Source organism: Lolium perenne, chromosome 7 (assembly GCF_019359855.2).
Source record: "Lolium perenne isolate Kyuss_39 chromosome 7, Kyuss_2.0, whole genome shotgun sequence".
NCBI classification, from domain to species: Eukaryota; Viridiplantae; Streptophyta; class Magnoliopsida; order Poales; family Poaceae; genus Lolium; species Lolium perenne.
Genome location: NC_067250.2, coordinates 82,108,407 through 82,121,118, shown reverse-complemented (window position 1 = coordinate 82,121,118; position 12,712 = coordinate 82,108,407). Strand labels below are relative to the sequence as shown.

At 45.3% G+C, this 12,712-nt stretch overlaps 1 protein-coding gene across 1 annotated transcript; it reads right to left on the bottom strand.

Annotated features, from left to right (window-relative positions):
* Positions 1-3,055: 3,055 nt before the first annotated feature.
* On the bottom strand, positions 3,056-4,693 carry LOC127316863 (serine/threonine-protein kinase UCN). Its single transcript, XM_051347336.2, has one exon. It carries the CDS (start codon positions 4,583-4,585, stop codon positions 3,323-3,325), a length of 1,263 nt encoding a protein of 420 aa, XP_051203296.1. The 5' UTR covers positions 4,586-4,693; the 3' UTR covers positions 3,056-3,322.
* Between the last annotated feature and the right edge of the window lie 8,019 nt (positions 4,694-12,712).

Below are 12,712 nucleotides of genomic sequence, written 5' to 3'. Positions count from 1 at the left end.
TTTTATTGGTCAGCTCTAAAGCGCATCTTGCGCTACATCAGCCTCACTTCATCATATGGCCAGTCTAGATGATCAGCAATCCACAAGCAAGAGGATATGTCGTCTTCTTTGGTCCTAATGCGATCGCCATGAATGCTCACAACCAAGCGACCTGATATATAGTAGTATTGAAGCTGAATATAAGGTTGTTCTTTGCTCAGAGAGTTGACGATTTCTCATGATTAGCCGACAGTTCTTTGGTATGATAAAATCGGTGCCACATACTTATCTTCTAATCCGTTATTTCAGGCCTGAACCAAAAACATCGAAGTTTACCCTCATTTTGTGCGTAAACTTGTTGCACATAAGCTACTTCAAATAAAGTTCATATCATGTGAAGATCAACTTCCTGACATCTTCAGGAAGTTGTTGTCGCTACCTGAAGGTTGTCGACACAATCTTAACGTGCTAAGTACTCTAGGGCACAATTAAGATTAAGGAGGGAGTTAGAATGTATATATAATGGCTTCATACATATCTTGTATTGTGTATTGTACTCGTTTGATACTCCATATATATGAGATAGTCACACCCATACGGGTGTTGAGTTGTTTTCTAACCCTACATATTGATTTACATACTCTACGTAGACAAGGGGAGCAAGACATCCCCGTTAATATAGGTTTAACCAATTGCTATTAGTAGCCCATAATTTGCACGCGACTCGAGCCCACATGTTTCCTAGCCTCCTAGTCTCTCTAAGGCTAGTTATAGCGGAAAGTAACATAGAGTGGTAACATGCATATGTTACTCATCTATGTTATTACATTTATAGTGAGAAGTAACACATCATGTAAACTCATATTTATTGTGCTACAAACTCATCTTATTTTGAAAAGTGTGATGTTATGGTAACATAACTAGTTACTACCTCACTTTTTTTCATTTATTGACATGCCATGTCACCAAAATGTATTGAAATGTGTGATATTACTACCTATGTTAATCCCACTATAAGCAGGCTTAAGTCTCTCCATGAATTTGCTTATGTTGAAGAATTAATTGAGCTAACTGGTGATATCAGAAAAACTTAGTGAGAGAACCAACATATGATTGGATGGTTAGGAGAGCAGCCCAGACCACTAAAGTAAATCCCAAGTTTAACACTTTGGTGTCTTACAAAGGCGTAATACTTTTTAGTGTGAGACGACGTTCCCATCGATAGTGATTCACTTGTTGATTTCACCAATCTTAATACCCACCGGATCCGTTTTTTGGACAGTCTCCTGGATATGCTCTTAGGAGCATATGTGTGTGTGGGCGCGCGTTCATAAGAGTAAATGTATGTATGTATTTATGACCATCTGCTTCTGTACATAGTTTTGCAAAAAAAAAGCGATGATTCGAATCCCACACACAAAACTTTGTGCTTTGTGCTAAAATTGGTGTTCCATGTTGCTGCAAGCTCACGTAGACCACCCACCAATTTAATTAATCGCGAGGATCGTCAGATTGATGATCCGTGTTGTCCAACGGTTCCTCGATGAAGTAAATCACCAACCAAAATCTTTGTCTTTAACCTCTCATTCTTATGAGCCTGCATTAGAGTCAGAGTTGTCTATCGATGCGCTAGAAGTCACCTGTTTGGTATATGTCTTAAACTTCATAGTGTTGCTACGACGAGGTACTCCTCGATGATTGTTTCTTCGGGGAGGTCGGAGTCGATGTAGAGTGATGATGACGATGCCGGTGGGATATCTCAACGGCAATCCCTGCTTCGGTTGTGTGTGTGGAGCTTGTGTGGATAGCTAGGGTGGTTGTATGCTCCCACACTACGGTTGTGTTTCATGATGGTTAGTGAGAGTTTTTTTACCGTTTTCGGCTAATAAACCATCCAACTCTCTTTCACTTAATATAGTAAAAGTAAAAAAAAAGGTCTCTTACCTCTTGAAGTAACAATAAAAATCCAACCCATAGTGTGGGAGCATACAACCCAAGCGCAGAATTAGAAAGACATTTTCTTTCAACTTCTATTGAGCTTTGCTACACGTACGTGGCGTGTTGTGTCGCAAACTCGCAATGCATACTCTACTTACTTCCTGAGAGTGGGGACATCCCCGTAAATGTAGGTTTAGCCAAATGTACTACTAGTAGCCCATAATTTGCGTGCAAATCGAGCCCACATGTCCCCTAATCTATGAACACTCTCTATGAATTTGCTGATGTTGGAGAATTAATTAAGCAACTGATGATATCAAAAGGATTAGGGACAATTCGGAGCCCACCCACGAAGCTTTGTTCAGTTTAAACACCGGCCACGCTCGATCGTACGTATCAGTAGCTTTGTGTTAAGGATCGATGTGCCATGTTGCTGCAAGCTCACGTAGACCACCCACCAAAATTAATTAATCGGGGAGATCGTCAGATCGATGAGCGGCGCTGGCTAACTCTTCGGCGATCAAGCAAATCCCCAACTGAAACCTTCCTTAACCTCTCTCATTTGTTAGTTTCTTACGAGCCTTAACCCAAATCGTGAAGGGAATTAGGTGCACGGCAGTTTACAGAATATAAGCTGCGGACACGTACAAGAAGGTATCAGGTCAATCATATTGGTCTTCACCCGTGCACAGATCGAGCTTGGAATTAATGGATCGAGTGCATATACATGTACGGGATACAGAAGATAAATCGAATGTCCACAACTGAAATTCGCATGACGTGCGTGCGTGATTTGAAAATTCTAGAACCCTGAGAGGGAATCAGTGCATCACATGGTTTCAACTCTCAACAGCCAACAGCTCGAAACAGCAAGCTCGATCAAATCAATCATCCATACGTCCAACCCGAATGAAGATACCTGCCATAAGCTTTAAACAGTTTCCTATGGAGTTTCTGTTCAGAATTTAGAACACATAAACTTCACCGAATTGTGTGCGAGCTATTTGAACTGTTTCTGCAGAATCAGACAACAGAAGAGTTGCATGCTAGACAGTTGACTGGATTTTAAGTCAGTGAATCGATTTTAGACGAGATGGGGTTGCAACAATTGCTGTAAAGCGTGAAGCAACAGCTAGAGTTTGCATCAGAATCCCTTCGTGAATTCATCATCGCGCAACACTTTATCGAGCAGCATTGGTTGAAGTACACCAAGAAAGGCCTTGGACGCCAACGTACGTGCACCTCTCAAAACTGTTTGCACATCTCCACCAGCACTACACCCAATTTACACCACCGCCCCGTTCTGCACCACCGATGTATTCATCGCGAAACAGAAATCTACCGAGGAGCAAAACGCTAAAGAGTTACAGCACGGCCGGCCACGTAAGCTATACAAGTCACTGAGTCAGAACTCCGACGAGAAGTCCGACGACGACGTGTCCGACCCCGGGGGCGGTGGCTGGTGGAGCTTCCTGAAGTAATCCCTCACGTCGAACCCCTCGCCGGCAGCCGCGGCATCGTCCTCCGCCGGTGGCGGGATGTAGGGCGGCCGTGTCACCTCCGCGAGCATGTCCCACGCCATCCCGGCGAAGAACGGGTGCGCCCGGATCTCGTCGGCGCCGCCGGCGTACCCCAGCCGCCTCGCCGGGTCCCTCTCGAGCAGCCGCGAGATGAGGTCCGTGAGCTCCGGCATCCGGCGCTGGGTGTCCCCTGGGAAGTCGATTTCCATGTGTAGCACGTTCCGGAACGTCTCCTTGCGGTTCTTGCCCTTGAAGGGCGTGCGGCCGAAGGCCATCTCGTAGACGAGCACGCCCACGGCCCACCAGTCGACGTCGAACCCGTGGCCGTAGCCGCTCACCACCTCCGGCGCCACGTACTCCTCCGTGCCCACGAACGAGTACGACTTACCCCACGCGGCGCCGGAGGACGCGGCAAACTTCCGGCTGACGGGGGAAACGCGCGCCGACTTGGTCTTCTTGGCCAGCTCGAGGGCGGCCCCGTTGCTTCGCATCAGGAACCGGACCAGGTTCTGGAGCTGCTGCTTCGGCGCCGAGGCCGCGGAGGACACGGTGGGCTCGCGCTTGGCGTTGTGGCCAGCTGCGAAGGTGCGCGTCCTGCGGTGTAACACGGGTGGCGCCTGAGGAGGAGGCGACGTCGACGCGGAGGAGGAGGGGACCGGGAGGAGGCGCGAGAGGTCGAAGTCGGTGAGGGTCACGTGGCCGTCAGCGCGGAGGAGCACGTTCTCTGGCTTGAGGTCGCGGTAGACGACGCCGGAGGCGTGGAGATCGGCGAGTGCGGAGATGGTCTCGGCGATGTAGAAGCGTATGGCGGCCGGGGAGAAGACGCGGTCGGGGAGCGAGTAGCGGAGCTCGTTGAGGTCGCCGCCAGGGCAGTAAGGGACGGCCCATGCGAGGAGGTCGGGCGTCTCGGCGGTGCCGAGGAGGGACGGGAGGTGCGGGTGCGCGAGGCGGGAGAGCAGGGTCACCTCCCACCGCGCGCGTCGGTCGGCGTCGCGCTTGGACGCACTGGAGCGCTTGTCAAACACCTTGAGAGCGTAGCGACCGCCGCAGCCGGGACCCGCCGGGTCGGCAGCGACGAGGAAGACGGTGCCCATGGCGCCTCGGCCGAGGACGCGCAGAGCGCGCGCACGGTCGAGGTCGACCTCCATGGGCGTTGCCGGCAAGAACGGGGGCACGCGCGCGTTTGTACGTCGGGAGGAAGGAGTTTGGGCTCTCCTAAGAATAGAGAGAGCGCTCGGGGCAATGGGTGAGAGAGAATTGAGGATGGTTTGGAGGCGAGATATAAGACGAGCTAGCAAGCAGCCTCGCGGGGGAGGGAAAAAGGTCACACTGCCCTGCTTAAATCGTCGTTCTCCTCGATCTTTTTTCTTGAAAAAGAAATGGTCGGCAAATTTGGTAATTTGGAAACCAATGAGTAGGCGCCACATTTTAAAAGTTACTCATTTGTGAAACTGGTGTAGATTAAAGTGAAAATATACAACAAAATAAACAGAGTCAACTCATTTCAAATCAAATCTACAGAATAAACCAAACATCTAAGTCAAAGCTTCAACAAGAATTCAGTTACACGTTGCACAAAATACAAAATAGCAGTTGCATCTTTCTAAAATGTGCAACATTTGTGCAATTGGAGAGTATCTCTTTGCTAGAAGATAACGGCACGTGCAATGGTTGATAAAATCGTCTTATCTTAATTCTACCACGTAATTTAGATATAGTAATGAAATATGATGTACAATGTGTTACTTTTTAGTCTTATCTCTAATAACCAGAAATTCTAAATATGTGGTTAGAAAGATCGTGCTAAGAGATCATCTCTTAATGGCATGTGCAATGGTTGATAAGACCGTCTTATCTTAACTCTACCACGTATAGATGTAGAAATAGAACATGATGTACAATGGATTACTTTTTAATCTTATCTCTAGTAACCAGAAATTCTAAATATGTGGTGCGAGATCATGCTAAGAGATCATCTCTTAACTAAGAAAACGCAAAGTTTTTTTCTAACTTTCTATTTCCACCATCTCAACGTTTACCCTAGCTGACACCGTTAAGATATCACCATTGTACATGCCTTAACTAAAAGAAAGTATTTTTTAACATTCTATTTCCTCAATCTCAACCTTTATCCTACACGACTCACGGTGGGCAAAAAAACCGATGACCGAAAACCGAAACCAAAAAAACCGACACCGAACCTGAAAAGACCGAGACCGAAATGACCGATAAAATATTGGGTAGAAAATTTTATAGACCGAATTAACTTTGGTCAATTCGGTTATTTTGTTCTGAGTAACCGAGTAGACCGAACTGGCCGAATTTTACGTAATAAAGTCCCAATCTTTAGATTTTGTGATATGCGTGACATGTGATATTGTTGAATGTTCATAAACTTCTCTAGCGTTGTGTAACACCCCAAATTTCAATAAAAAGAAAGTTAGAGAATTCCAGAGAGCAAAATTTCAAACCAACAAAAACTTTTTAAATTGCATATAGTGCCATGCATAGGACTTGTGCATTTGAGTGATATGCCATGATGATTGTTATTACTTGTATGTGCTATACTCTAAAACCCTAATGTGATCATATGAAGATCACCAACCAAATAAATCAAAGAGAGAAAGAAATCAAATAAATGCAAAACCCTAAAAACCCTCACATATGCTCTATGGCATTTTTATAAATTTTGACCCTAGACCATTTTGGTCTTCACCACTAGTTGAATAATGTTACTAAACACTTATTACAACTTTTGGAATCAAAGAATCACAAATCAAATAAATTCCAAATGCAAAACTTGCTCACATATGATAATGGTCAAAACTGCCAATTATAGTCTGATCACTACTTTGAGCCATTGCAATTTAATTTTCTCAAACTAAATCTTGCTAACTCTTTGCACCACTTCAAATTCAACATCAAGGTGAACACTTTTTGTAAAGATCACCATGCCAAAATCTTTCTTGATCAAGAGCTATGCTCATCCAAAGTTGCAACTTTTTATTAAGTTCAACAATCTCCCACTTATCATTTTTTGGCAAAACTTTGAATTCAACAATTCCACCACCACCTCTCATCATCTCTGGTCTTTTAGAACTCAACTAAACACACACAATTCAAATTGGTCAACCATTTGAATTCAATCAAAATTAGACAAAATTCACAAATTGCAAATATGGAACTATTTGACACTATTTGAAATAGTGATCTACCTCAACCCTAATCTATCCTAACCTAGTATAAATGGTTCCCCTGCCCCCTCTAACCCATTCAATGCCAAATAGCAACCCTAGGAGAGGGCTAACAAGGCATGGACATGGCCATGCCGGCCATGTCGCCACCTTGCCGCACCACCTCCTCTCCCCTTGCTTCTCAGCCCTGGCCCTGGTGTCCAACGTCGCCACCATGCTCACCTACCTCGCCTAGCACCGACCAGCTCACCGTAGACGCCGTAGCCTCGCTGGAGAAAGCGTGCCACGGTCGCCCCTGGATGCCGCTCGCGTCGCCCGTGGACAAGCCCTGGACACGCGCCGCGCCACCACCTCGCGCTCACCCTGGCCCCGCTTGCTAGCCGTTGAGCATCGCCGTGCCACCTTGACGCCGCCAGACATCACCACGACCAGACCCTGTACCGCCACCGCCGGAGAAGGAGAAGGAAATCCCGTGAACGCCGCCGCCCGACATGGAAACAATGCGACCAATCCAGACGCCGCCCGACCAAGCTGTCGCCACCGTTCGCTTCGCCTGGACAAGGGGAACGTTGCCACACCCTCGCCTAGCTCGACCGTTCGCCGGAGAAGCCGCGCCATGGTCGACCACCTCACTGCCCCGCCACCCTCACTCGATTCTATAAATAGGGAGTTCCCTGGAAGCAACTGAGCACACCACCTCACTCCCCACTCTTCACTGCCTCTCCTCAACCACTTAGCTCACTCGATCGTCGCCGGAGCTCAATCGGGAGATCACCGCTGCGGAAGCCCTGCAGCAATCGCCGGCGATCCCGACCACCTCAGGCGACGCCACTGCTACCAGGAGGCTCGCCGTCGTCCACAACTTCGTCAAGCATACTGCCAACCCTTGCTGGAGCCACCGTAAGCCCTCCGACCCCCTACCTGAGCCGCCGGCGAACTCTCTCTCTCGCCGGCGAGACGATGAACCTAAGCCGTTAGATCCTGATCTAATCCAACGCCTCACAGTGAAACATACCGCTTCGGGTTTAAATAGCCGCTGACATGCGGGACCCCCTGGTCAGGCAGCCCACGTAGGCACAGACGCGTGGTGGGCTGGCCTTGGGCCGTTTTAAACCATTTCGGCCCGTTAGCTTTTCCCGCCGGCCTGTTTAATTCAAATTCTATTTAAACATTTCCAAACAATTTCAATACTGCCCAAACTTTGAAATTCAATAGATTCAAATTGGCTCAACCAAATTTAATGAACTTTATATTGTTGGAAAGCTAAGGAAAATATCTACACAATGCCACTGGTCCCATGCCAAGTTTTGTTGTAGAATTAATTTGATAAAAAGAAGAAGGCAGGGACTTTTTCATATTCAAATAATTATTAAAAATCAACCAAAATAGATATTAAGTTGATTCCAACTCTAATAGCTCACATTTGACTTGCACTAATTGATTATGCAATAAAATGGTGTGGTCACTTTGTATGATCATGCCCTAGTTCAATTAATGGACAATATGGCTAGTTTATGTAGTTGATATTGTCCAAAACTATTAAGTAAATGATATGAAGTCTTATACTTCATTTAAATCTTGTCTCACATGAATTCATGGGATGTTTGGACCCCTGGCCCAAACTCTCTTATATGAATTACTTAGAGATTTAAATCATATGGAGTATTATTAAATAGTATGAGGTGGTCTACCTCATTTAGATCATTTTCTCAAATGATGATGATGAACATTTGACTTAGGTCAATATAAGTTCATATATGATTGTGTGAGAAATAAATCTTAAGAAGATTTCAATGAGAGGAAATTATTTCTCAAAAACCCTATGGAAACTATCATTTACATATTAAATGAAAAGAAGTAAATTCTCCTCAAACAACACAACCCATGCACCCTAATTAGATTATTTGTGTGCATAGAATAGTTTGTGTGTTTATATGTGATGTAAGGAATAGCCATTGAATTAGTGAGTAATTATACTCGTATTCAAATTTAGACGCTAGCACCGGAGAGTACACCGAAGAAGAAGGTTGCTACCAAGAGGAGGAGGAGGAGAATTTTGAGAACTACTGACATAGGCATCCCAAATGGGCCTGCCGAAGATAGTACCCGGGGTTTATTGAAGGCCCATTATCCGAAGAATAAGAAGATTCGGGAGCCCAAGATATATTAAGGAAAGTTAGAGTTGTAATAGAAAGTGTTATTTGTAATTTGGCGAGATGAGTTAGAAACCGTCCCGGACTCTGTAACTTGTACAAAACGAAACCCTCGGCTCCGCCTCCTATATAAAGGGGGAGTCGAGGGACGAAGATATCATCGAATCATTGTTTACAAAACCTAGTTTTCATAATCGTCGAGTACATTTCGGCTGAAACCTTCGAGATCTACTTGCCCTCTACTTCCAACTAAACCCTAGCCTACAATCCATAGGCATTGACAAGTTGATACCTTGTCAATTGGCGCCGTCTGTGGGAACTAGAGGCGTGATGACCCACAAGTATAGGGGATCGCAACAGTCTTCGAGGGAAGTAAAACCCAATTTATTGATTCGACACAAGGGGAGACAAAGAACACTTGGAAGCCTTAACAACGGAGTTGTCAATTCAGTTGCACCTGGAAACAGACTTGCTCGCAAGAGTTTATCAGTAGTAACAGTTTTATAGCAGTAGTGATTTTAGTAAACAGCAGGATTAAAATACTGTAGGCACGGGGACGGATGACGGGCGTTGCATGGATGAGAGAAACTCATGTAACAATCATAGCAGGGCATTTGCAGATAATAATAAAACGGTGTCCAAGTACAAAGCAATCAATAGGCATGTGTTCCATATATAGTCGTGCGTGCTCGCAATGAGAAACTTGCACAACATCTTTTGTCCTACCAGCCGGTGGCAGCCGGGCCTCAAGGGAAACTACTGGATATTAAGGTACTCCTTTTAATAGAGTACCGGAGCAAAGCATTAACACTCCGTGAACACATGTGATCCTCACATCGCTACCATCCCCTCCGGTTGTCCCAATTCTTGTCACTTCGGGGCCATTGGTTCCGGACAGCGACATGTGTATACAACTTATAGGTAAGACCATAAACAATGATTATCTTCATGAAACAATAACATGTTCAGATCTGAGATCATGGCACTCGGGCCCTAGTGACAAGCATTAAGCATAACAAGTTGCAACAATATCATCAAAGTACCAATAACGGACACTAGGCACTATGCCCTAACAATCTTATGCTATTACATGACCAATCTCATCCAATCCCTACCATCCCCTTCGGCCTACAGCGGGGGAATTACTCACACATGGATGGGGGAAACATGGCTGGTTGATGTAGAGGCGTTGGCGGTGATGGCGGCGATGATCTCCCCCAATTCCCCGTCCCGGCGGAGTGCCAGAACGGAGACTTCTGGCTCCCGCGACGGAGTTTCGCGATGTGGCGGCGTTCTGGAGGGTTTCTGGCGACTTGATGCGCACAGCAGCAAGTTTTCCCTCAGAAAGAAACCAAGGTTTATCGAACCAGGAGGAGCCAAGAAGCACGTTGAAGGTTGATGGCGGCGGGATGTAGTGCGGCGCAACACCAGAGATTCCGGCGCCAACGTGGAACCTGCACAACACAACCAAAGTACTTTGCCCCAACGAAACAGTGAGGTTGTCAATCTCACCGGCTTGCTGTAACAAAGGATTAACCGTATTGTGTGGAAGATGATTGTTTGCAGAAAACAGTAGAACAAGATTGCAAGAGATTGTATTTCAGTAAAGAGAATTGGACCGGGGTCCACAGTTCACTAGAGGTGTCTCTCCCATAAGACGAACAGCATGTTGGGTGAACAAATTACAGTTGGGCAATTGACAAATAAAGAGAGCATGACCATGCACATACATATCATGATGAGTATAGTGAGATTTAATTGGGCATTACGACAAAGTACATAGACCGTCATCCAACTGCATCTATGCCTAAAAAGTCCACCTTCAGGTTATCATCCGAACCCCCTCCAGTATTAAGTTGCTAACAACAGACAATTGCATTAAGTATTGCGCGTAATGTAACTAGTGACTACATCCTTGAACATAGCACTAATGTTTTATCCCTAGTGGCAACAGCACATCCATAACCTTAGTGGTTCTTGTCACTCCTCCGCATTCACGTAGGCATGAACCCACTATCGAGCATAAATACTCCCTCTTGGAGTTACTAGCATCAACTTGGCCAGAGCATCTACTAATAACGGAGAGCATGCAAGATCATAAACAACACATAAGCATAGCTTTGATAATCAACATAACAAGTATTCTCTATTCATCGGATCCCAACAAACGCAACATATAGAATTACAGATAGATGATCTTGATCATGTTAGGCAGCTCACAAGATCCGACAATGATAGCACAATGGGGAGAAGACAACCATCTAGCTACTGCTATGGACCCATAGTCCAGGGGTAGACTACTCACACATCACACCGGAGGCGACCATGGCGGCGTAGAGTCCTCCGGGAGATGATTCCCCTCTCCGGCAGGGTGCCGGAGGCGATCTCCTGGATCCCCCGAGATGGGATCGGCGGCGGCGGTGTCTCTGGAAGGTTTTCCGTATCGTGGTTCTCGGTACTGGGGTTTTCGTCACGGAGACTTTTTATAGGCGAAAGGGCAGGTCAAGAGGTGGCACGGGGGCCCCACACCACAGGGCCGCGCAGCCAAGGGGGGGGACCGCGCCGCCCTAGGGTGTGGCCCCTCCGTGGCCCCTCTTCGTCTCTCCTTCGGACTTCTGGAAGCTTCGTGAGAAAATAGGCCCCTGGGCTTTGATTTCGTCCAATTCCGAGAATATTTCCTTACTAGGATTTCTGAAACCAAAAACAGCAGAAAACAGAATCGGCACTTCGGCATCTTGTTAATAGGTTAGTTCCAGAAAATGCACGAATATGACATAAAGTGTGCATAAAACATGTAGATAACATCAATAATGTGGCATGGAACATAAGAAATTATCGATACGTCGGAGACGTATCAGCATCCCCAAGCTTAGTTCTGCTCGTCCCGAGCAGGTAAAACGATAACACAGATAATTTCTGGAGTGACATGCCATCATAATCTTGATCATACTATTTGTAAAGCATATGTAGTGAATGCAGCGATCAAAACAATGTATATGACATGAGTAAACAAGTGAATCATATAGCAAAGACTTTTCATGAATAGCAATTCAAGACAAGCATTAATAAGTCTTGCATAAGAGTTAACTCATAAAGCAATAATTCAAAGTAAAGGTATTGAAGCAACACAAAAGAAGATTAAGTTTCAGCGGTTGCTTTCAACTTGTAACATGTATATCTCATGGATATTGTCAACATAGAGTAATATAATAAGTGCAATAAGCAAGTATGTAGGAATCAATGCATAGTTCACACAAGTGTTTGCTTCTTGAGGTGGAGAGAAATAGGTGAACTGACTCAACATTGAAAGTAAAAGAATGGTCCTCCATAGAGGAAAAGCATCGATTGCTATATTTGTGCTAGAGCTTTGATTTTGAAAACATGAAACAATTTTATCAACGGTAGTAATAAAGCATATGTATCATGTAAATTATATCTTACAAGTTGCAAGCCTCATGCATAGTATACTAATAGTGCCCGCACCTTGTCCTAATTAGCTTGGACTACCGGATCATCACAATGCATTGTTTTTACCAAGTGTCACAAAGGGGTACCTCTATGCCGCCTGTACAAAGGTCTAAGGAGAAAGCTCGCATTGGATTTCTCGCTATTGATTATTCTTCAACTTAGACATCCATACCGGGACAACATAGACAACAGATAATGGACTCCTCTTTTATGCATAAGCATATAACAACAATTAATAATTTTCTCATTTGAGATTTGAGGATTGTTGTCCAAAACTGAAACTTCCACCATGGAACATGGCTTTAGTTAGCGGCCCAATGTTCTTCTCTAACATATGCATGCTTAACCCTATGGTGGTAGATCTCTCTTACTTCAGACAAGACGAACATGCATAGCAACTCACATGAAATTCAACAAAGAGTAGTTGATGGCGTCCCCAGTAAACATGGTTATCGCACAA